General features: G+C 42.7%; 1 protein-coding gene across 1 annotated transcript in view; it reads left to right on the top strand.

Moving 5' to 3' along the window:
- LOC125230059 (trifunctional purine biosynthetic protein adenosine-3) overlaps positions 1 to 22949 on the top strand; it is a 43665-nt gene extending 20716 nt beyond the window's left edge. Inside the window, exons 8-24 of the mRNA XM_048135047.1 lie at positions 2038 to 2254; positions 3877 to 4075; positions 4402 to 4609; positions 4820 to 5067; positions 6104 to 6250; positions 7437 to 7602; positions 8008 to 8092; positions 8451 to 8697; positions 9335 to 9450; positions 10440 to 10575; positions 12519 to 12697; positions 13728 to 13838; positions 15395 to 15538; positions 16466 to 16627; positions 16881 to 17014; positions 18523 to 18646; positions 22565 to 22949. Of these exons, the coding sequence (XP_047991004.1) occupies positions 2038 to 2254; positions 3877 to 4075; positions 4402 to 4609; positions 4820 to 5067; positions 6104 to 6250; positions 7437 to 7602; positions 8008 to 8092; positions 8451 to 8697; positions 9335 to 9450; positions 10440 to 10575; positions 12519 to 12697; positions 13728 to 13838; positions 15395 to 15538; positions 16466 to 16627; positions 16881 to 17014; positions 18523 to 18646; positions 22565 to 22753 (2812 nt within the window). The 3' untranslated portion in view covers positions 22754 to 22949. The remainder of the gene's footprint in view (positions 1 to 2037; positions 2255 to 3876; positions 4076 to 4401; positions 4610 to 4819; positions 5068 to 6103; positions 6251 to 7436; positions 7603 to 8007; positions 8093 to 8450; positions 8698 to 9334; positions 9451 to 10439; positions 10576 to 12518; positions 12698 to 13727; positions 13839 to 15394; positions 15539 to 16465; positions 16628 to 16880; positions 17015 to 18522; positions 18647 to 22564) is intronic.
- Positions 22950 to 23562: the final 613 nt, after the last annotated feature.

Consider the following 23562-nt stretch of genomic DNA (forward strand, 5'->3'; position numbering starts at 1 on the left):
TGTTGTCGGGACTACTACGTATCCGGTGAGCTGAGTGAAGATGATATTGTATTTATAGTACATGTACTATAAATATCATCTTCACTCTGCAGTTCACACCAAAGCCTGTAAAGCACCCTCCATTTGTTAAACGTCAAATGCTGACACTACACCATGACATTTAGTAATCAGAAAAAAACATTCATAAGTAGTATACAAATGCACCTGAATGTCACCGTTTGATAAGTTACCTCAGAGTAAAAAAAATTTTGGCGCGGAATTAGAAAAGTTTTCTTTTTGCCCAGTTTTATCAAAACTATCAAGGGATATTTTTTTTTTCATTTCATTGCAAGTTTGAGAAAAGCACTATACATGCCTCGCCGTGAAAAGGGCGTACAGGCTTCGTATCACTATCCTACTCAGATGGATATACCTACACAGATAAGCCCTTCTTTCCCGGCACCTGATGTAATGTACTATTATTTATATGAACACATATTATAAAACCTGTTAGAATACAAACAGCAAACTTCTTGCACCCGCCTAAATCGCTATTGCTAATACCAATAAGCTACCACTACATTACGAACAATCACAGATATAAAGTCTGTCAAGCGATTTCTGTCACTAGAAAAAAGCAGCAACTTTAAAAAATGAAGGGATGAAAATTGACCCATAGAAAGTTTTAATTTCGCGCCTTCACAAAGTTGTTGAACCGTCTATAGTAAAAATTTGAAGCCAATCCAATTGTTTATACTAAAAAATATCGATTTGGAAAAAAGCAGGTAGATTTCTTGAAAAAATACAAAAAAAGCAGTAGATCAGTAGATTTTTTCAAAATCAGGTAGATCTACTGCTAAATCAGTAGATCTGGCAACACTGAGCGAGATGTCAATTTTGACGTTTACATTTTGTTTTGGTTGCGTTCCGATACTTACCAATGGAACACCAATCATATTATTACATTGAAGTGCAGAATAATTATTGAAATTTTAATTGGTTAAAGTTTATTTAAATAATAGGATTTTTTATGTTTTTTTTATTATGTTGTTAAAAACTGACAGATTATAAATGATTCTATGCAGAGATAATATCAACTCATGTTTATGCAAAACTCTAAAGTAAAATCCATAATCCTACGGACCAAATTGACAAGTAAGTGTGAACAAATGTTGCCACAGTTTGGCCAGTGTCGTTCTTATCGATATTAAAATTATTATGACATCGTAGATTTAAGGTGCAACCAGACGGGACAATCAAATTGACAATTTGATCGGCTAATCAATATACTAACTTTTTCTGTGATTTCGACAGATCAAAAGGTCTGTAGACCCCTAATTAGAGATATTTTTTTCATTTCAAAGCAGCAATTATATTAAATATGAAAATTATATAGATATTTATGATATACTTGCCATAGCGTGACGGATACTTTATCCCCATAGATTATATGTGATAAAATTGAAAGCATAATACACTGGCTGGGAATGAATAATATTTTATAATAAAGACTAGTAAAATTATCGTCGGACATGGTATTTTATTTTTTACCTACAGGCTTGGAAACCTTTTTATGTTTTAAAACTAGTGGGTAATAAAAACGCATGGTATCCGTCCACTACCTCGAAAATAGAACAAACCAAAATGTGTACCTCTTATTTGAAACTAATAATATACTTATTCTTGATTTAAACTTGTCTGTTATATGTACTTTACAACTTGTCTATATATTGTTATCGACATATACCCTTCACTATTTTTATTTTGCTGTTCCTGGTAACATTTTACCTGTCAGTCATTTGTCAATTTAGTCCGTAGGATTGTGGATTTTACTTTACATAGGGGACGCCACTAGGATAAAAATGAAAACAAACCGCCTTGATGAATCATTATCATATGTACGACACATGACGTTTTTACGGTTTGTGTACTTTTTGGTAATTTGCGATCGCAGCGCCATCTTCATTGCGCCGACTGCCGTCTCATATTTGTCGACGAACGTCGATAATCGTCATACTAATGTTACAAAAACTCGTTTAATTATAAACATTTTTCCAGAATCAACGGCCTCTCCTACCTCCAAGCCGGTGTCGACATCGACGCCGCAGCGTTGCTTGTACGCAAAATCGAGCCCCTAGCCACCGGCACACATCGCCGTGGCGTCCTAGGCCGTTTGGGGTGCTTCAGTGGCCTGTTCCAACTTGCAGCCATGGACCCGCTGCTGAAAGACCCCGTATTGGTTCAGGGGACCGATGGAGTTGGAACTAAACTTAAGGTATGCCTTAGCGTTGCTAGTGAGCAAGATCGAACCTCTAGCCACTGGCACCCATCGCCGTGGCGTCCTAGGCCGTCTCGGGTGCTTCAGTGGCCGGTTCCAACTTGCAGCCATGGACCCGCTGCTGAAAGACCCCGTTTTGGTTCAGGGGACTGATGGAGTTGGAACTAAACTTAAGGTATGCCTTAGCGTTGCTTTGCTAGTGAGCAAGATCGAACCTCTAGCCACCGGCACACATCGCCGTGGCGTCCTAGGCCGTCTCGGGTGCTTCAGTGGCCTGTTCCAACTTGCGGCCATGGACCCGCTACTGAAAGACCCCGTATTGGTTCAGGGGACCGATGGAGTTGGAACTAAACTTAAGGTATGCCTTAGCGTTGCTAGTGAGCAAGATCGAACCTCTAGCCACTGGCACCCATCGCCGTGGCGTTCTAGGCCGTCTCGGGTGCTTCAGTGGCCTGTTCCAACTTGCAGCCATGGATCCGCTGCTGAAAGACCCCGTATTGGTTCAGGGGACTGATGGAGTTGGAACTAAACTTAAGGTATGCCTTAGCGTTGCTTTGCTAGTGAGCAAGATCGAACCTCTAGCCACCGGCATACATCGCCGTGGTGTCCTAGGCCGTCTCGGGTGCTTCAGTGGCCGGTTCCAACTTGCAGCCATGGACCCGCTGCTGAAAGACCCCGTATTGGTTCAGGGGACTGATGGAGTTGGAACTAAACTTAAGGTATGCCTTAGCGTTGCTTTGCTAGTGAGCAAGATCGAACCTCTAGCCACCGGCATACATCGCCGTGGTGTCCTAGGCCGTCTCGGGTGCTTCAGTGGCCTGTTCCAACTTGCAGCTTTGGACCCGCTGCTGAAAGACCCCGTATTGGTTCAGGGGACTGATGGAGTCGGAACTAAACTTAAGGTATAGTATACCTCAGGGTTTCTAGTGAGAAACATTGAGCCCCTTGCCATTGGCACCCATCGCTGTGGCGTCCTAAGCCGTCTGGGGTGCTTCAGTGGCCTGTTCGAACTTGCAGCTATGGACCCGCTGCTGAAAGACCCCGTATTGGTTCAGGGGACTGATGGAGTCGGAACTAAACTTAAGGTATACCTCAGGGTTTCTAGTGAGAAACATTGAGCCCCTTGCCATTGGCACCCATCGCTGTGGCGTCCTAAGCCGTCTGGGGTGCTTCAGTGGCCTGTTCGAACTTGCAGCTATGGACCCGCTGCTGAAAGACCCTGTATTGGTTCAAGGGACTGACGGAGTTGGAACTAAACTTAAGGTATACCTTTTTAGTCATACTAGATAGTCTTAACTATTGGAACTGTTGGGGTCTACTTCGTTTGGGGTGCTTCAGTAACCTGTTCCACCTTGCGGGTATGGACCCGCTACTTAAAAATCCCGTGCCTATGGGTTCAGGAGATTGATGGAGTTGGAACTAAGCTTAAAGTACCTTACCGTTTTGAATTTGGAAGGCGATTGCACGCAGATCTACTTTAGTATTAAAGCTCAGTTCATATCTTAGGTTAACCTGGGAGTAGTGAATCTATCAGTCTAACTCATGTCTGAGACACTTAACCATTAGTTCCAATATGTTTAGAAAATCAGCAATACTAAATCAGTTTTTCCTTTCCTCAGATAGCGGAAACCATGAAGAAATACGACACGATCGGTCAAGACCTGGTCGCTATGTGTGTGAACGACATCCTCTGCGCCGGAGCGGAACCTTTCGCGTTCTTAGACTACATGGCCTGTGGGAGGTTACAGGTTGATGTGGCGACAACCATTGTCAGCGGCATCGCTGATGCCTGTATACAATCTGGCTGTGCACTGCTGGGTAAGCTTCTTTGCTTCATATCAGGTAGCAGAAACTATGATACAATATACCACGACCGGCGAAGTCTTGATTGCTATGTCAAGCCTTTGCGCTCGAGTAGATCAGTTTCTCCTAAGTCGGATTGAGTAAGGTTTAGATTCTTTACATCACTGGTAGTCGTTGTCAAAAATTTGTTTACACTCTGGCATATTGTCAAAAGGTGAAAAATTATCTTTGACATGGAAGCGAGAGGGGTATAGTGGACTATACCCCTCACGTTGAATGATCTTTCCTTTACAAAGAATTGCTTTTACTTGAATCTTTCTTATTCTAAATGTTTTCCTCAGGTGGTGAAACCGCTGAAATGCCCACAATGTACGACATCGGCAAATACGACCTCGCTGGTTTCGCAGTGGGAGTGGTCGACAACCACAAACAACTGCCGCGCACTAGAGAGATCAGAGCTGGCGATGTTGTCCTCGCGTTAGCCTCTACTGGTGTCCATAGCAACGGGTACAGCTTGGTACAGAAGATCATGTTGGAGACTGGACACAGGTGTGTTAACGAAAATTGACCATATCTCCCAATGCCCACATCGCAGTAGGAGTGGTCTGCAAATATAAACTGACCCGCCCTAGAGAGTTCAATGAGATCATAGACAGCCAATTTGTCCCTGGTTAGGCGTCTACTAGCAGAAAGTAATAATTAGTTATAATTTGAATGAATTTTCAAACACCTTCATTTATAATGGTAATATCCCCACAGCTACTTCGAGAAGGCCCCATTCAGCACCACCAACAAAACCTTTGGCGAGGAGTTCCTCGAACCAACCGGTTTATACGTGACCGCGCTCCTCCCGGCCGTCAAGAAAGGCTCCATTAAAGCCATGGCACATATTACTGGGGGAGGCCTGCTGGAGAATATACCGAGGGTGTTGCCGGCTGGAGTCAAAGTTGTGCTGGATGCGCTGAAGTTCAAGATCAAACCTATCTTCGGATGGCTGCAGGCTAAGGGTGAGTTGATCTTTTAAGTGAAATCTAATTTGCTCGTTCCAACCGCGCTGCTACGAGTAAGTATAGGCCGTCAACAAAGGCTCCATTAAAGCCATGGCACATATTACTGGGGGAGGCCTGCTGGAGAATATACCGAGGGTGCTGCCGGCTGGAGTCAAGGTTGTGCTGGATGCTTTGAAGTTCAAGATCAAACCTATCTTCGGATGGCTGCAGGTCTGGATGAGTTGATCTTTTAAGTGAAATCTGTCTCTCGTTCCAACCGCGCTGCTATAGGCCGTCAAGAAAGGCTCCATTAAAGCCATGGCACACTAATTGGGGGAGGCCTGCTGGAGAATATACCGAGGGTACTACCAGCTAGGGTTAAAGTTGTGCTAGATGCGCTGAAGTTCAAGATCAAACCTATCTTCGAATGGCTGCAGGCTAAGGGCGAGTTGATCTTTTAAGTGAAATCTAAGTCTCGTTCCAACCGCGCTGCTATAGGCCGTCAAGAAAGGCTCCATCAAGGCCATGGTCTACATCACTGGGGGAGGCCTGCTGGAGAATACACCGAGGGTGCTGCCGGCTGGAGTCAAGGTTGTGCTGGATGCTTTGAAGTTCAAGGTCAAACCTATCTTCGGATGTCTGCAGGCTATCTGACTTCAAGATATATTATCTAACTGGTATAACAGCAATTCCCGAAAAATTTGTACATTTGGATCACGTCTCCGATTTTGATAAAAATTGGTAGGCTGCCAGAGTCCCAGTAGGCCTAGCACATGATAGCCGCGAGAGTATGTCGCCGCGAGATAGATCACACGTCTTCTTCTAGCTGTATTAATGACATAAGGACGGGTAGTCTATCTCGCGGCGACATACTCTCGCAGCAATCATGTGCTAACCCTGCAGGTAGTTTATATGAAACTTTCCTTTTTTGTTTCCGAAAATATATAGAAGTCTGGTACTATAACAAACTTTTCGGGAATTACTCAGAAAGGTCTTTTTTCATAAAAAAACATATTCGAAATTTTAGATATTCTTAAGTCCTTGTCACTTTCAGGTGGTGTTTCTGACTTCGAAATGCTTCGCACTTTCAACTGCGGAGTGGGTATGGCGGTGATCGTAGACCCTGTGTGCCTTAATGAGGTGCTAGCGTCGGTTCCTGAGATCCAAATCGTCGGTACCGTACAGGACTTGGGCAAGGAAGGTTAGTTTATTGTTTTCTATAACATACTTTTTCGGGACAAAATTTGCTCGAACAATACCTCTTTCATGAAACTTGGTTGGACACACGTTACTGTGTGTTTAGATTCAACGATAGGTTGATTTGGGTACATTGTTGCAAGTCGGAGCTTTCGTCAAGCCGAAGGGCATTCGCAAATTTCGTAATGTCCATATCGCGAAGAAAAACCGGCTTCGGCTAGGTTTGTTAAATAAATCATGGCATGCTAAATGGAGTCCGTCATACTATGTTATGCTAACGACGAACAAACTTTATCAAAAAGAAAAACTAATTAATAAACTAAAATAAATAAATAAATGTGTAATTCTCTCACTTTCCTTTTTTGGGCACTTGTCCCACCAAAAGCGAGTAAACTATGAGCTATCGGCATAAAAACGAACAAAAGATAATCGCTTCCGAGTAAATAAAAGATAGAGAGAGCGATTTATAGCTCATAGCTCGGCTACGAACTATAACTCGCTTGCGCTATCATCGCGTCTCTTATTTACACAGGAGCGACTATCTTTTGTTCATTTTTAGGGTTCCGTAGTCAACTAGGAACCCTTACAGTTTCGCCATGTCTGTCTGTCCGTCCGTCCGCGGATAATCTCAGTATCCGTTAGCACTAGAAAGCTGAAATTTGGCACCAATATGTATATCAATCACGCTGACAAAGTGCAAAAAAATGTTTTATTAGGGTACCCCCCTACACGTAAAGTGGGGTGTGTTTTTTTTTTTATTTCAACCCTAACGTGTGGTATATTGTTGAATAGGTATTTAAAAATGAATATGGGTTTTTTAAAACCATTTTTTGATAATGCTTATATTTTCGGAAATAATCACTCTTAAAGTAAAAAAAAAGTTAGCCCCCCCACTAACTTTTGAACCATAATTTTAAAATATGAAAAAAATCACAGAATTAGATCTTTATAAACACTTTCTAGGAAAATTATTTTCAACTTGATAGGTTGAACAGTTTTTGAAAAAAATACGGGAAACTACGGAACCCTACAGGCCTACACTGAGCGTGGCCCGACACGCTCTTGGCCGGTTTTTTTATAGCCGATAGGTAGCTCATAGCTTACTCGCTCTTTGTGGTACCAGTGCCTTGTGTCTTGTCTTTGCCTCGAAATGTAGCTCTGAGTTTTGTATGTAACAGTTTTGTCACCAGGCGGTCACCAGGTGGTCGTGGAAAACTTCAAGGAAGCTATGGCGCCCCTCACTGCGCCGTTCGGAGGAGCGCAGAGCCAGAGCTTCAAATCTCTTTCGTACAAGGACAGTGGCGTCGATATCGAGGCGGGAGACTCTCTCGTGTCGCTCATCAAGCCCCTTGCTAGGTAAGGATTTATATAAAAAACTATTAGGTCTTAAACAACCGCTATAAATACTCAGCTCAAATTGAAAAATTGGAAATAAATTATACTTACAACCAGTTTGTTCATCTTCTTTTTTCTTTCGCGACACGAGTGACCAATGACTCTAAGGCCCGATTTAGATGGCGTGCGAACTTGCATGCGATTTTAGTTACATTGCGGGCTGTGGGGGTTAAATACATTCAGCACAGCCGTCAAATACCGCAATGTAATAGAACTCGTATGCGAGCTAGTTTTCGTACGGTCTAAATGGGGTGTAATACGAATAAGATGGTGATGTGACTGATGACACTAAAACGAATAAGAAAATACATAATCATCACTTTACACGTACATTTTTATCTAATTCGGAAAACATATTTAATGCAGGTCCACATCACGTTCCGGCGTGTTGGGTGGCCTCGGTGGTTTCGGAGGATGCTTCCAACTGAAAGCCATCGAACAAGAATACAAGGTAATACATTTTTAATTCTTACATGTTCTAAACATGTTATTCGTCTCATCCCGTCGTCTAAACCCAATAGAAGTTGCCTTAGTCTAATTTCAAATAGTAAATTCACATTGGTTTGTCAAAATTTAAATGACATACAGTCAACAACGCAGCTGTGCATACAAAGTGGCAAAACTATGTACACACCTTAATGCACAAGCAATAAAGTTCTGTGTACATATTCTTGGCGCTTTGTCTATACACAGCTGTGTAGTTGACTGTACATCCCCGTACCAGCACTACCATCCGTGCAAAATTTAAAACAACTCCCTTTGCGCTGTTGAAGTTTTCCACTTCTCAACTTCAATGTATTTTTTTTCAGGACCCAGTCCTAGTCCTTGCCTCAGACGGCGTGGGTACCAAACTCCAAATCGCCCAGAAGATCAACCAGCACAACACCATCGGGGTCGACCTCGTGGCCATGTGTGTCAACGACATTCTCTGCAACGGCGCCAGTCCGTTAACCTTCCTGGATTATTTCGCTTGTGGAAGACTAGATGTCACTGTGGCTAGGGCTGTGGTTTCTGGAGTAGCTGAGGGATGTAGGCAGGCACAGGCTGCGCTTATAGGTAAATACTAAAAACGCCTTTTAACTTAAATTGTTACTGGCTGGGTCGCCATGTGGTGATATTCTCTGCAACGGCGCCAGTCCGTTAACCTTCCTGGATTACTTCGCTTGTGGAAGATCAGATGTCACTGTGGCTAGGGCTGTGGTCTCTGGAGTAGCTGAGGGATGTAGGCAGGCACAGGCTGCGCTTATAGGTAAATAACTCATTATTCTTCAGTATTAAACATGTCAAATAGCTATTACTGGCCGGGTCGCCATGTGAGGCGACATTCTCTGCAACGGCGCCAGTCCGTTAACCTTCCTGGATTACTTCGCTTGTGGAAGACTAGATGTCACTGTGGCTAGAGCGCTGGTCTCTGGAGTAGCGGTGGGATGTAGGCAGGCACAAGCTGCCCTTATAGTTAACTATACTCACTATTTTATTAGACATTTTGACCAAAATCGTTTCTGGCGGGGTCGCCATGTGTGGCGGTATTATCTCAGATACTACTTATTATAAATTTGACTCAGTGTAACCTGTGACGGCATACTCTGCAACAGTGCCAATCCACAAACTTTTGCCACTTTGCTTGTGGACTATTAGATATAAATTAGTCAAGAAACTATGCGTTATAATCATTGTACGTGTTTTCTCGCAGGCGGAGAAACCGCAGAGATGCCTGGAATGTACGATCAGGGCGTATACGACATCGCGGGATTTGCGCTCGGCGTTGTTGAGAGGAGCCACATCCTGCCCAAAATACAGGAGATCACGGTACGTTCTAAGTTAAAAACATAAATTAAGTTATTTTGGGAAATGTTCGGTATTTATTTTGAACTCCTGCAATACTTCAAGTCAAAAGTATCTGGCTGAATATTAACGACGAAACATTACCAGCAGAGATTTCAGTGTCTAACAAAAATATCGGTGAACGATTTTGCACATTCACTACCAGACAAAAAATGGCGCACTACGTCAGAAACCGGTCGTAATCTATGAGATGCCACTCGTATGGAGACAACCCGCCTACCGGGTTGTTCGGCATCTGAGTGCGAAAGTGTTAAGTGCATATTCAGTATAGTGTTTTGATACTTGTGATTAGGGAAAAAAAAAGTTTTTATGGATGCCAAACATTTTGGGCTCTTAAACGGATCGCCGTCATTTTTGTTACTTAATTTACACTTTGTACAGTCAACCAATTGGAACCCTAGGCCACTGTAGAACTATGTCACAGTGACATTATAAATCAGATTGTAAGAAATCTCTTACTCCTTGTCATTTTGACATGGTTATAGAGTGGCGGAGTGGTTCCAATGGAGCGTTGGTCACTGTATATTTTTGAGATTTAAGATTCGAACTGTAATCATTAATTGGATTAAGCGCTGGTGGCCTAGCGGTAAGAGCGTGCGACTTTCAATTCGGAGGTCGCGGGTTCGAACCCCGGCTCGTACCAATGAGTTTTTAGGAACTTATGTGCGAAATGTCATTTGATATTTGCCAGTCGCTTTTCGGTGAAGGAAAACATCGTGAGGAAACCGGACTAATTCCAATAAGGTCTAGTTACCCTTCGGGTTGGAAGGTCAGATGGCAGGCGCTTTCGTAAAACTAGTGCCCACGCCAAATCTTGGGATTAGTTGTCAAAGCGGACCCCAGGCTCCCATGAGCCGTGGCAAATGCCGGGATAACGCAAGGAGGATCATGATGATGATGAATCATTAATTGAGTGTTTTCATGCTTCATATTATTTTAATGTCTGTATCCAGGTTGGCGACACAATTATCGGTCTGCCCTCAAACGGAGTTCACAGCAACGGCTTCAGTTTGATCCACAAACTTGTCAAGAAGGCCGGTCTGACACTCAACGACAAGGCGCCTTTCAGTAAGGAAGGATTAACTTTAGGTAAGTCTGAGGACTATTTACTACTAATACTAGAATCCTACTTTAGTTAGAATCAATATTATCAATTGTAATTTCAATTCTATTTTCAATCTATTGTATGTTGACATTCACGTTTAACAGTGCCCCTGTGGCCTATTTGCTGAATAAACGATTTGTATTTTCAATTTTGTATAGTGTTCATACAAGGTGCTCGCGAGGAACCCATATAACTTTAACGGCATATTCTTGGTCACATTTTAAGACTAAAATGTCATATAAACTTTTCTAGATTTCGTCTAGTTTCAGAGTTATTGCCAATAGGCTAGTTTCCTACTAGTCAAACCAGCTTCTTTTTAAGAACTGTCAAAACGGTTTTCTAATATGGAATTCCTATGAAATACTGAGGAGTGACGTCACGGTCAATTCATTTACTTTATATCTTTCTCTTTGACTTATTAAATATAAATTTTGTTTAAATATAACTACTGTCCATATTTTTCTTCTAATTATGTGGTGCTTTATTTCGTGCACTGCATAAAATATTTTATTTTAAGTATGGGAAACTAGCCTATTAAAAAAAAAACATTTCCGTATTGTTACTCAGAAAAGGTCTTCTTAACGGCGCTGATGCGCAGTTGTGGAGCATAGTCTCACAGTAGTCATTGATAGATGTCAAAATGTGACAAGAAAAACTTCCAAAAAATTTGGTTTTTAGAAAAATTAATTAAGGAACTCATTTTAATTGCCAACTTCATGGATAAAAATGACTTTATATGTGAAAATACGTCCAAAAAAGTAAAAAAAAAAACAAAAAAAAAAAATTGCGAAAAATTTTAAAATTCATATAACATTTTTTCTTTCTTTTGGCCTCAGAAACGCGTGGTTCAAGTTATGCGGGTTCCTCGCGAGCACCTTGTATAACATTATGAATTATAGAGGCTGTGGTGTCTCTTTTGTTACTTTCGTGCTATAAATTCGCCGTCAATAGAAATTGCGAACAATGTAAACAAACCAGCCAATGTAATATCCGTATTCTAGCACTCCTTGATTGTTTTAGGATCACATGTGATGATTGTTTTAGAGTTTAGCCAGTATTTGTGATGACAGCATTCAAAAAAATTATGGGAAAAGTTAAATTTGTTTTTATTAATTCCTATTTTGACAAGATTTTGTTAGATTAAGAGATTTTAAAGTTTTATTTCGTCATTGTTCTCTAGTATCTATATTTTTTAATTATAACAATTATCCTGTATATATCTTACGAAAGTCGAATTATATTACTAAATGTTGGTTAGGATCAATTAAAATTTTCGTATTGTACAAAGTTGACGGGACTGTAGAAAGGAAATTAGACAGTGTACGAAATTTTGACAGAGGTTTGCGTTATTATATTTCTATTGACTTACGACATTACGTTTTTGACAGATGGCGTTATTATATCGCTCTTACGACATTCCGAATGTCTATTACTTTGAATAGCCTGAATAGGTACAACTTCTATCCGATTCTCATTGGGTTTTGGTTCTCTACTACAACATGTTCCTGAAAAGATAGGCGGAAAGGAGACTACAGGTCCTTTACAAATATGACACTTCAACAGACATAGATTACTTACAAGCAAACAGTTCGGTTTCACAAGGGGCCGTTCCACGACCGATGCTGCTTCGGTACTCATTAAACATATATATAATTTTTGGGAAAATTCTTGTGATGCAATTGGCATATTTTGTGATCTTTCAAAAGCCTTTGATTGTGTGGAAAATCAACTTACTTTACCCGCCGCTTTGTCGCTCAAATTGTGTAGAGTTCTGACTTAGGAAATCAAGTCAGTATTGCCTTATTCGTCAGTCGTTCTCTCAATGCTGAGGATCGTGACATCTTGTCTTGTTAAATATCCGGTTTCTCCATTCTGCTTCTGTTCCTCTTAACACTTACAAACTTTAACCCAATATTGTCATCCACAGGCGAAGAGCTAATCAAACCAACCCGCATCTACGTCCGCGCAGTACTCCCAGCCCTACGAAGAGGTATAGTAAAGGCCGCAGCACACATCACAGGCGGAGGTCTCCTGGACAATATCCCCCGCGTCACACCAGAGTGGGTGCGCGCCCGCCTTAACGCACACTGGTGGAATGTGCACCCTGTAAGTTATTCTATACTTGATGTCGAAACTCGTCCGGTCAGCACTCCACTACGTCTTCGATCAGTGGCCTATTTTTCGGAGCTGCAAGTTACAAATTACAAGTGGTAGTCTGTCTAATATAAAAAAAAAAGTTTTTTTTTACACAGATTGACTGAGCCCCACGGTAAGCTCAAGAAGGCTTGTATTGTGGATACTCAGACAACGATATCCCTACTAATATTATAAATGGGAAAGTGTGTGTGTCTGTTTGTTTGTCTGTCTTTCACGGCAAAACGAAGCGACAAATTGACGTGATTTTTTAAGTGGAGATAGTTGAAGGGATGGAAAGTGACATAGGCTACTTTTTGTCTCTTTCTAACGCGAGCGAAGCCGCGGGCAAAAGCTAGTATATTATATAATTTACAAATACATAATATACATAGAAAACATCCATGACTCAGGAACAAATATCTGTGCTCATCACACAAATAAATGCCCTTACTGGGATTCGAACCCGGGACCGCGGCCTAGCAGGCAGGGTCATTACCCGCTGAGCCAGACCGGTCATCAAATATGTCAAGCTGAAAGAGACCGCATGTTACTTATAGCTTTGCTAAATGGGCTACAGTTCGATCTTTGTGCGCTTTGTGTTACTGAAGCCTGCAGGTCCTCTATTCGAATATTCGCTCAACCGGGAGTAATAGTGCTAAATGGATCTTAAAAGGAAAATTCGATTAGAAGTGCATACTTTTACGCTCGTAAGCCATTTTACTCTTATAATATATATCAGTAGGCAGTCGTGGCAGGCTGCCATAAAGTCCTGCCAGTTCAGTCACGCTTGCCTTACCTGCCTGGGAAAAAAACAGAAATTAAAAGGTGGAAACATCCTCGTGTCGTCCCTCTTCCTCACTCATATTGATTTGAAAGGGACGATACTACGATGTTGCCAGTTTTTAGGCTGTATAATACGTTCCGAAACCGCGCTTTCTGTAGTATATCTATCTAGCGATAGAATACAGTGAATTACGTTTTACTTCTTTTGTTTTTGCAGGTGTTCGCTTGGATCGCGGACGCAGGTTCAGTCTCCGATGAAGAAATGGTACGGACCTTCAACTGCGGTATCGGTATGGTGCTCATCGTGTCCCCTGATGACCAGGCTGAGGTAGGATATACAATTTATTTCTTATTTATGTATGTACACTTTAACATTAGTTAATTTATTGTATAATTTGCATGCTGCCAAAACACAGCTAAAAAGTTGGGACACACGACACGCAATTTATGTAAGACCTATCATGTTAACACTTTTTAAATGCGAATAAAAAATTATGAACATCGACACTCGTACGCGCTGAAGTTTTAATATATTCATGTCAAAAAAAAAGTTAAGCACAGGTACTGATACCTACTTTAAATAGGCTAGTTTCCTGTACTTGAAATAAAATATTTTACGAAGTGCACGAAATAAAGCACCACATAATTAGAAGAAAAATATGGGCAGAAGTTATGTTTAAACATAATTTCTATTTAATAAGTCAAAGAGAGTAATATAAAGTACATGAATTGACCGTGACGTCACTCCTCAGTATTTCATAGTAATTCCATATTAGCATATCGTTTTGACAGTTCTTAAAAAGATGCTGATTTGACTAGTAGGAAACTAGCCTATTCTAAAATTTATTTTAGAAGCAATTCTATTATCCACACTTAATTTACTCTGACGAGTGCTGCCTGTGTGCGTTTACGAGCATTCGCTCGATTCTAGCACAGTATAATAAAGAGTACTCTCGTACAGTATGACCACTCCCGCTTCCCGCTGAAAGTGCCGCCCACCCGCTCTCGGTTACCTCACAGTTACCGCCTGTCAAAAACGCAAACAGTCGACCTGTCATATCTCACTCATATAAGCATTGTTCGCGTTCACCTACACGAGCTTAGAATGTGTGCTAGGAACGCACCTCTTTTATATATTTGATCATGGGTGTAGTGTAGAAATGTCATTATATTACTTATCAGAACAGCCACTACTTGGCTATATTGCTTTACCAGTATGCTGGAGTGCTTTTCAGTCACTGTAGAGAAACAGTTTCCTTCTGTTTAACATTGCTTCTAGCAACTATTAGGGTTGACACAAAGGTTTCTATGTAGTACTATACATTATTTTTCTCAAACATGGTATGAAATATTGATGTTATGTGCCTTATAATTGGCAGCGAAGTATGACGTTGCAGGTGCGGCTAGGACGATTGATAGATAATGGAATTTCATACAAACCTTGCAGGCCAAGGCCGGCAAAGTCCTCTTTTTTAATTTCCAAACACAGATAATTGTGACATAACATCCAGGTATTCAGCCAATTAAAAAAAAACTATAAGGGGCTTTATAGACGTGCCGACTGCAACTGGTACGGGCCCTAGACAATATTTGATTTTGGGTGCGTTTTCATACAAAAAAAATTTTTTTCGTTTTTTTTTAATTTTTTTTTAACTTTTTGTTTTTTTATAAGCGTATACGGGGTATCAAAGGGGAACGAAAATTCGATTATTTTTGCGCTACGACGCACCGTTTAGGAGATACAGCCATCCAAAGTTACTATTTTCAGTAGACTTTATTTATTTCATACCATGTTTGAGAAAAGCACTATACATACCTCGGCGGGAAATGGGGTTGCCCCGGCCTTTGTCCCGGCCTCTGTAGTAATGTACTATTGCAACACAGGTGATGAACATCACCCGGGCGTACGGAGCCATGGTTATCGGGAGCATCCAAGCGCGGCCCGCGGGCGGCGCGCGCGTCATCGTCGACAACTTCGCCTCCGCGCTCGACTTCACCCGGCGAATGCCCACTCTGCCCAGCAAGAAGGTAAGTTTTACAATGCTACTACTGCTGTAGTTTAGGACACAGGGCAATATAATGGCAAAGACATATTGAACTCCGTATAGACGGATAAAGTCTAAGAAAAAACGTACCTCAAAGCCATAGAGAAAAAGGTACGGTGTCCTAGATGGCGTTACACCTTTGGGGAACGCTCGGCTAGATGGCGCTAATATTAAAAATTGACATTTTAACACGTATCAAGCTAACAATATGGGCCAAAATGTCAAAACTGAGGTTCGTAAGTTTTAAGCCTGTGTCGAGAGATTGCAGTCTAAGCACTGTGATTACACATTTTACTTTGACAGTAGCTCTCTATAATACTCGATCCTCTTTGATAATGGTAACTTAGTGTAGGCCTAGGCATTCGACATCACCCAGAGAATGCCTACTCTGCCCAGCAAGAGGGTAAGTTTAGTAACAATTCAATAACCGCTGTAAACTAGGACACAGGGCAACATCCAACATCCAAGTGTTGTTCGCGGGCGGGAATGTATGTGAATTGTGCGATGTTTGAGAGCTTCTCGTTTTTATCAGGAAGATTCCTAGGGCAGTAAGTAAAAATGTAATGTAAGATAATAATCAATGTTAAATGTGCTACAAATTCGGCCCATCAGCTATATGGCAATAGGGGTTTTAACCCTAGCAACCTTAGCTTTGGCTCTTGAATTTATCAGGGAGATGCTGCAAAATATCTAAGAGTTACAAATTAGGAGCAAGATCTACAATGCTATAAGTGTTAGAAATTCGGTCACATATGGTTGGAATTTTGATCTGAAGCATCCAAGCGCTACCCGCGGTTAGGACGGGCTTTATCGATGACAACTTTTCCTCGGCGATTCCGTGGAATCCTTTATGTCATTTACACAATATAACAAACACACTATGACGATTAAGTTGTGTTTTGAATTCCAGGTAGCAGTACTAGTGTCAGGCAACGGCAGCAACCTGCAAGCCTTACTGGACACGTCCCGCGACCCCGCGCAGTGCCTGTGCTCGGACATCGCGCTCGTCATCAGCAACAAGCCGGACGCCTTCGCTCTCAAGCGGGCCGAGAAGGCTGGCGTGCCTACTTTGGTAAGTCGTACTATACTCAACACACCTGTGTGTCAGTCCGGGTAACACTATCAAGGACGATATTACAATCTCATACAAAAAAATGTAACTCTGAAATGGCCCACATTCATGGATAAAACTATATGGCGCTGCTTCACAGCCTGGTAGTGTCATAGCTACTATTTATATTCCTCTCTTCCTTCACATGGCGACCCTGTCAGTAGGGCCTTATATCTTGATCTGAATTCTCCCAACCTTAACAATGTATTTTCAGGTATTCAAACACAAAGACTACAAGAGCCGCGAAGAGTTCGACCGCGCCATCAGCGCGGCGTTAGAGGCGCACAAAATCGACATCGTCTGCCTTGCCGGCTACATGAGGATACTGTCCAGCGAATTTGTCAAAAAGTAAGTCATTTCATCATTAATCTGACGTATTTTTAGACATGACGGGACATGTAGCTAGAGTGATGGCAGGTGGACTATAATGTTAATGGAATGGTGGTCGCTTACAAATGTAAGAAGGGCCTAAGAAGGGAAGTATATGACACAATTACCGAAGGCTTATGGCGCCCTTGTGTCATATACTTGAAAATTTCGACCCTTGCCACCGTGTCCGAATGGCCGAGTGGTTTAGGCATCCGTCGCGATAACGGATGACGCTAGTTCGAATCCAGTTTTGAACACTTGGAGGCCTTGGTCACTTTTTCTTTGTACATATATGACATTTTTTTCAGTTTATAGTTAAAATAGTAGTGTGTCTACTAATAGTATTTTATGCAACAGGCGTTTAAAGGAGGTCAAAAAAGACGAGTGGCGTGGGTAACAATTTGAGGCGAAGCCGAAAATTGTTATTAAGACGCCACGAGTATTTTTTGACTCAGTTAAACACCGTTGCATGCAATACTTTTTCTACGACCATGCACTTACTTTTTAATAGTTTTCTAGAATATCTTTCGTGAAATTCGCACAGGGGGGTTACCATGACGTACTAAAGACGTTCAGTTTAGGTTGAGAGAAAGGGACACAGCTATAGCAGTTATATAGCTCCGTCCCTCTCTCTCAACCTAAACTGAACGGCTTTAGCACGTCATGGTAACCCCCCTGTTCCCTGTATTTTGACTTGTCCTCTGTAATGATCCTGCACTCACCCTGTCGCTCGCACTCCCCCGCGCCGCCGCAACCCCCGGCGCCCCGCGCACCCACGCTATATCCCTTAAAGGCTACCTAACAATACTTTAAGAGCTATATCGTATGCGCGGGTGCGCGGGACGCCGGGCGGGGGCGGGCATCTTTTAAGTAGGGTTTTAACGATCTATGCTCGACCCTGTAAATGACGAATAACAGTTCGGGAGTAGAAAAAAATACAAATTAAATTATTCTCTATATGAGGATAAATTAATTTGTTCTAAGAGTAAGAAGGGCCTGTTAGCTCGTTGGGTCAACGACATCAGGAAAATTGCGTATCACAACTGGATGAGATTAACTCAGGACCGGGAGAAGTGGCGTACTAGAAGAGAGGCCTTTGCTCAGCAGTGGATGACAAAGCCGACAAAGGGCTGATATGATGACGTTTAGACACTGATTTGTGTCCGAGAATTCAATTTTATAATGGTAATATTTGATGTAAGATGATGCGAGTAGTTAAAGAACCCTGAGGGATCCCAGAATTCCCAAAAAGATAGTCAGATTTTTACGAAAACAATTATAATATGAATTTCCAAATAGAATACACGATATTTTTTTCACCGGAGAGCAAATATCCTAAAAGTCCACTACACACAAATAATACTAACGTGAGTAAAGTGCAGATTTTTCTGAAGTATATGAAAAAAAAAATCTTTTCTGTGGAACAAACAGTAAAATAATCTAAAATTACTTGTTACGCCTAAATTAACTTTATTTATTTCATACAGATGGAAAGGCAAACTGGTCAACATTCATCCCTCACTGTTACCCCTACACCCCGGCCTGGAGGCGCAGAAACAGTGTCTTGAGGCTGGCGACCGGGAGAGCGGCTGCACGATACACTTCGTCGACGTAAGTTCAACACTACTCTATACCATAGACAACATAGCAAGCCGGTGAACTTTCATCCTTCACTGTTACCCCTACACCCCGGCCTGGAGGCGCAGAAACAGTGTCTTGAGGCTGGCGACCGGGAGAGCGGCTGCACGATACACTTCGTCGACGTAAGTTCAACACTATACCATAGACAACATAGCAAGCTGGTGAATTTTCATCCTTCACTGTTACCCCTACACCCCGGCCTGGAGGCGCAGAAACAGTGTCTTGAGGCTGGCGACCGAGAGCGGCTGTACAATACACTTCGTCGACATAAGTTCAATACAACTCTTAACCATCGAGAAAACAGGTGGGATGCATACTGGTGAACATTCACCCTTCATGGTTGCCAGGAGGCCACCAGAGAGAAAAAAATATAAAAATTTTACCTTCCAATAAAATTATTATTATTTTGCCTGGTATATCCGAGGTCTTTATAGAGAGAGTACGTCGTAGACGTCGCATCGGACCGATAGATGGCGCCATCGTTCGTTGTAAGTCGCTCCGGCGTCACACCGCCGCGATGTTGGTAGTCCCGTTTTCCCCACCTGCAACATAAGGCTCCTCGCGCCCCGATCCGCCACCAGCCACCCTCATTGTTGAGGAGAAGTGCCGATGGTATATTAAGCCTACCAGGAAGGCATCACTCAGACCTCGGATATACCAGGCAAAATAATAATAATTTTATTGGAAGGTAAAATTTTTATATTATTTGTGCCGTTTGTATATCCGAGGTCTTTATAGAGACCTGTTTATTATCTCCTGGTGGCGAGTCAGCTGGCGCGCGAGCCTTTGGTAGCCCTATTGGCATAGCATAGAAGAATAAGTGAATCAGTTGTTGAACCGATTTGACAGATGTATCAGTCGAAATCGCCTTCGATCCGCGAATATCTCGGTGCCAGAAACGCCTAAAGAGATTTTCGTGATGACGTTTAGCTTTAGTCAGCGAATAGTTAGAGAAATGACATTATACATCGCAGATCAAAACCAAAAAAGATGTAGGCGAGGCTGACTTGAACAAGATACAAAAACTTTAGATACACTATTATTATTAACAAAGACGTTATTTTATCAGGTTATAAACCCAATTTCAGACACAAAGTGTGGAAATTAACTGTAAAAGTAGTGTAACTATCTGTACTGTAGCAGGGTAACGTAATTGATACTGCTTTTGTCAACCCTTCGTAAAAATTATCAAAATTTCAATATTAGCTTTGATATGACTATTTAAAGTCCAACGTCTTACGTCCATATCAAACACAGAAAAAGGTCATCACTCACGCGCCCAAGGGCTATTTGTTACAATATTGGTATTTTCGATCAGACTATTTCGCGTCAAGCGAGCGCGGTTGCAAGCGAGACTCCTGAACTCTGAACTCTTTTTAGTGAGGGCATTTGAGGATACTGATCGCTCGGTAAAACTAGCCTAGAAGATGAAAGTTACGGGCGCTGTCGATTGCTACTACACTGGACGGAGGTATCAGTCGATTTCTTCAAGTCAGTCATTGACACTTAGGGTAATCCATTACCTAATCCAAAACCCGATGCGACGGATTTCTACTTCGTGCAATGAAGGTCGACAGCGTAGACTGAGAGGTGACGTCCGTGTCGCATCGCTGGTGGTTGCTGAACACGTCGTGGTAGCAGGTCAAGGGGTGAATTAAAACACCGCCACACATGCGCGCTTTGAGAGCGTAGGCGGAGCGCAATAATGGCGGTGCACCGCACAAACGCTGGCGTTGCGCCCAGTGGGCGCTAGCGGGAACTAACGAGCGCGGATTGCGAGCGCAACGCGCGCGGGACGCGAGCGGAATGCGCGCGCATTCAGCGCGCTGATAGCGTAGCGTTAGCGAAGCGGAATGCGCTTTATGTGTGGCGGAGGCTTAATACGTACCGTTGTACGGCGTAATGCAGGGCTCTCGCAGACGAAGAGGTACGATGACGGGCGAAGCAGAAGAAGGCGAGGTCATCGAAGATCACTTGGCTCCCAGGGGGTGCATACTGACCTCGTACGACGTGTTGGAGTCAGCAGTTACTGTCGTAGTTACTCGTAACAGAAGAGATGTAGTCCTGCCATCGTACAGCATAACATAACATACAACCGAACTGTGCATAGCATATAGTGCTATGCGAACCTTAACCCGGCTGCATGTCACTTCAGTCGCCAGCGCCACCGCCTGTTGAAGATTTTTTTCCATCAGAAGAGCTTTACTTCGTACAATGTTACGATTTAGGTGGCCGCGCTGGTAGCCTGCGTATTGACGACTGATCACTAACGGCGCGGCGCTCGCGTCGGGGCAGCAGCAGACATACTTACAGCGTCGCACGCGACGCCTATGTGGCGGCCACAACGTTGTTCGGCGGCACCGCAGAGGTCGTTAACGAGGAAGCAACTTCTACGCAACTTCGGCGGCGCCGACGTGGCGGACAACACTGCCGCGGTCAGTGGCGCTATCGCAGCGCTACAGTAAGTTTCGGCGCCGACACGTGTCCGCCGTCCTCCGCACCGAATCGGAAACCGAACATGTTCTTTCTAAAATATATGAAGCTGCTCACCCATTCGTCGGAGAAATTCAAACCTCCTTGGAGCGCGGTATTCCTTCACCGCGCCCTTCACCGCGCCCTCCGCCGCCGCCGCCGCCGCCGCCGCCGCCGCCGCCGCCGCCGCCGCCGCAGCCCGCAGGTCGCGCAGCCCGCGGTCGCGAAGCACGTGGTCCCCGGAGCACGTGGTCCCCGGCGGAGCAACTTACCTACGTTACCGCTTATATTCTCGCGCGAAACTTTTAATACGCGGATAACACTTCCTACTTTAGTCTCGGAAATGCGAATTTTAAAAAGAAAACTGATTAACGGTAACGATTTTTGCAGCATGGAACTTTCTTACAAAAAAAGTGGGTAGAATCATAAAGCACCGCTCGTTCATTTCTATCGTGAGAACCCCGAAAGACGAATAATGATCGCTAGCGAGGCATAATATATCTCATTATTCAAGACGAACGAGCGTAAATTAAAAGGGAAGAAAGAATTGACGGATGAAATTGAAAAATTTCATAATTCCGAAATGTTATAAGCCACTTTTTAAATAAAAACACGAATAACTCTGGTTTGACCAGAAGTAACAAGGAAATAGAAACTAAAAGATTAATTTCGAGACACCATGCTGTAAAAATGTTCGAACGGAATACGCGACAACCGGTCACTTCGGCGTTCGACGAAACAATGTGGGTGGCTGGTGGCGGATCGGGGCGCGAGGAGCCTTATGTTGCAGGTGGGGAAAACGGGACTACCAACATCGCGGCGGTGTGACGCCGGAGCGACTTACAACGAACGATGGCGCCATCTATCGGTCCGATGCGACGTCTACGACGTACTCTCTCTATAAAGACCTCGGATATACAAACGGCACAAATAATATATGTGCCGTTTCTGAGTAGAAATACACTCTGGCGGTTGTAAATAAGAGCGCTTGGACGGGTTATTTTCGCAATACAAGCAGATCTCGTCCCAGCGCCACAAAGAGTGCTCTTTAAATAAACTTTGACACAATGGTACCTATAGAAAAAAAGATCCCGATTGAGAACCTCCTCCTTTTTTGAGTCGGTTAATAACGGGTTTCTTAGATGGGACTGCGTTTTTCATTTTAGTATTTCAGAACCAAGAATCCATACTAATATTATAAATGGGAAAGTATGTGTGTCTGTTTGTTGGTCCGTCTTTCACGGCAAAACGGAGCGACGAATTGACGTGATTTTTTAAGGGGAAATAGTTGAGGGGATGGAGAGTGACATAGGCTACTTTTTGTCTCTTTCTAACGCGTGCGAAGCCGCGGGCAAAAGCTAATATGCCATATTTGAATGTACATTTTCTTACCTTTAAACAACTCGATATTTCCAGGAGGGCATGGACACAGGCCCAATCATCCTCCAAGAGCGTGTACCGGTCCTCAAGGACGACACAGTCGAGACCCTCACGGAGCGCATCCACATGGCAGAGCACCGCGCCTTCCCGCAAGCCCTCCGCCTACTCGCCACAGGGCGAGTCCGGCTCAGCCAGCAGGGAAACATCATGTGGTACTCTGTTTAGATGTGTAATCTGTGACCGAGCTAATCAATAATATTTTGTCTATGAAACAAGTGATTTTGTGAGCGCGCAGATGTTTTATGCGATAGACACATGGGATCAATGAAATGTAGGGGAAAGTATATAATGCTAAGGATAATAGCATTTTCATCTTTTTAAATATGTATTTCGTGATCGTTGTCGCTTAAAACGCATAAAACAACCGCGTGCGTTTATATATAAGACGCGAAAAGTGCAAAATATTTTTGTCGTTTTGACAGCTAAATCAAAGCTGTTTATAAAAACGTTAAGACAAACATTCGTTTTTCTTTAATATGAATTTTGCTAAGCCAGAATGAATCTATTCTAATAAATCAGCTATATTCACTGTCATACATATTTGTTATGTTGTTATATACATTGTATGGTCACTCGTACAAGCTATAGACCGTCAACCAAATCTTGTCACTAGAAAAAGGCGGCAAATTTGAAAAATCGCGGGCTAGCAACACTAGTTTTGAAAATCGGTGGAAATTCGCGTGTCATTTGTATCTTATCTGTGGAAATCTCCATCCTACCAAAAAGAGAAATAACTAGCACATATCCGTCCCTTTTTAATACATTATCTAATTCGTAAGGAAGGAGCGAGCCCCTTGAAAAAAAAATATCTGTGGCTGTTCAACGTACATTGCTGGTTTTTGTTCGTTTCATAGGGATACCATACTTTAGTTTGATGTACATTGCTACTGCCAAAATTTGGTTGACAGGCTATATATAAGGTCTGCGTTTATTTTGTACACACAGTGCCATTTATTAAATAACATTCCAACTAA

This window comes from Leguminivora glycinivorella, chromosome 10 (assembly GCF_023078275.1).
Source record: "Leguminivora glycinivorella isolate SPB_JAAS2020 chromosome 10, LegGlyc_1.1, whole genome shotgun sequence".
Classification (NCBI taxonomy): Eukaryota; Metazoa; Arthropoda; class Insecta; order Lepidoptera; family Tortricidae; genus Leguminivora; species Leguminivora glycinivorella.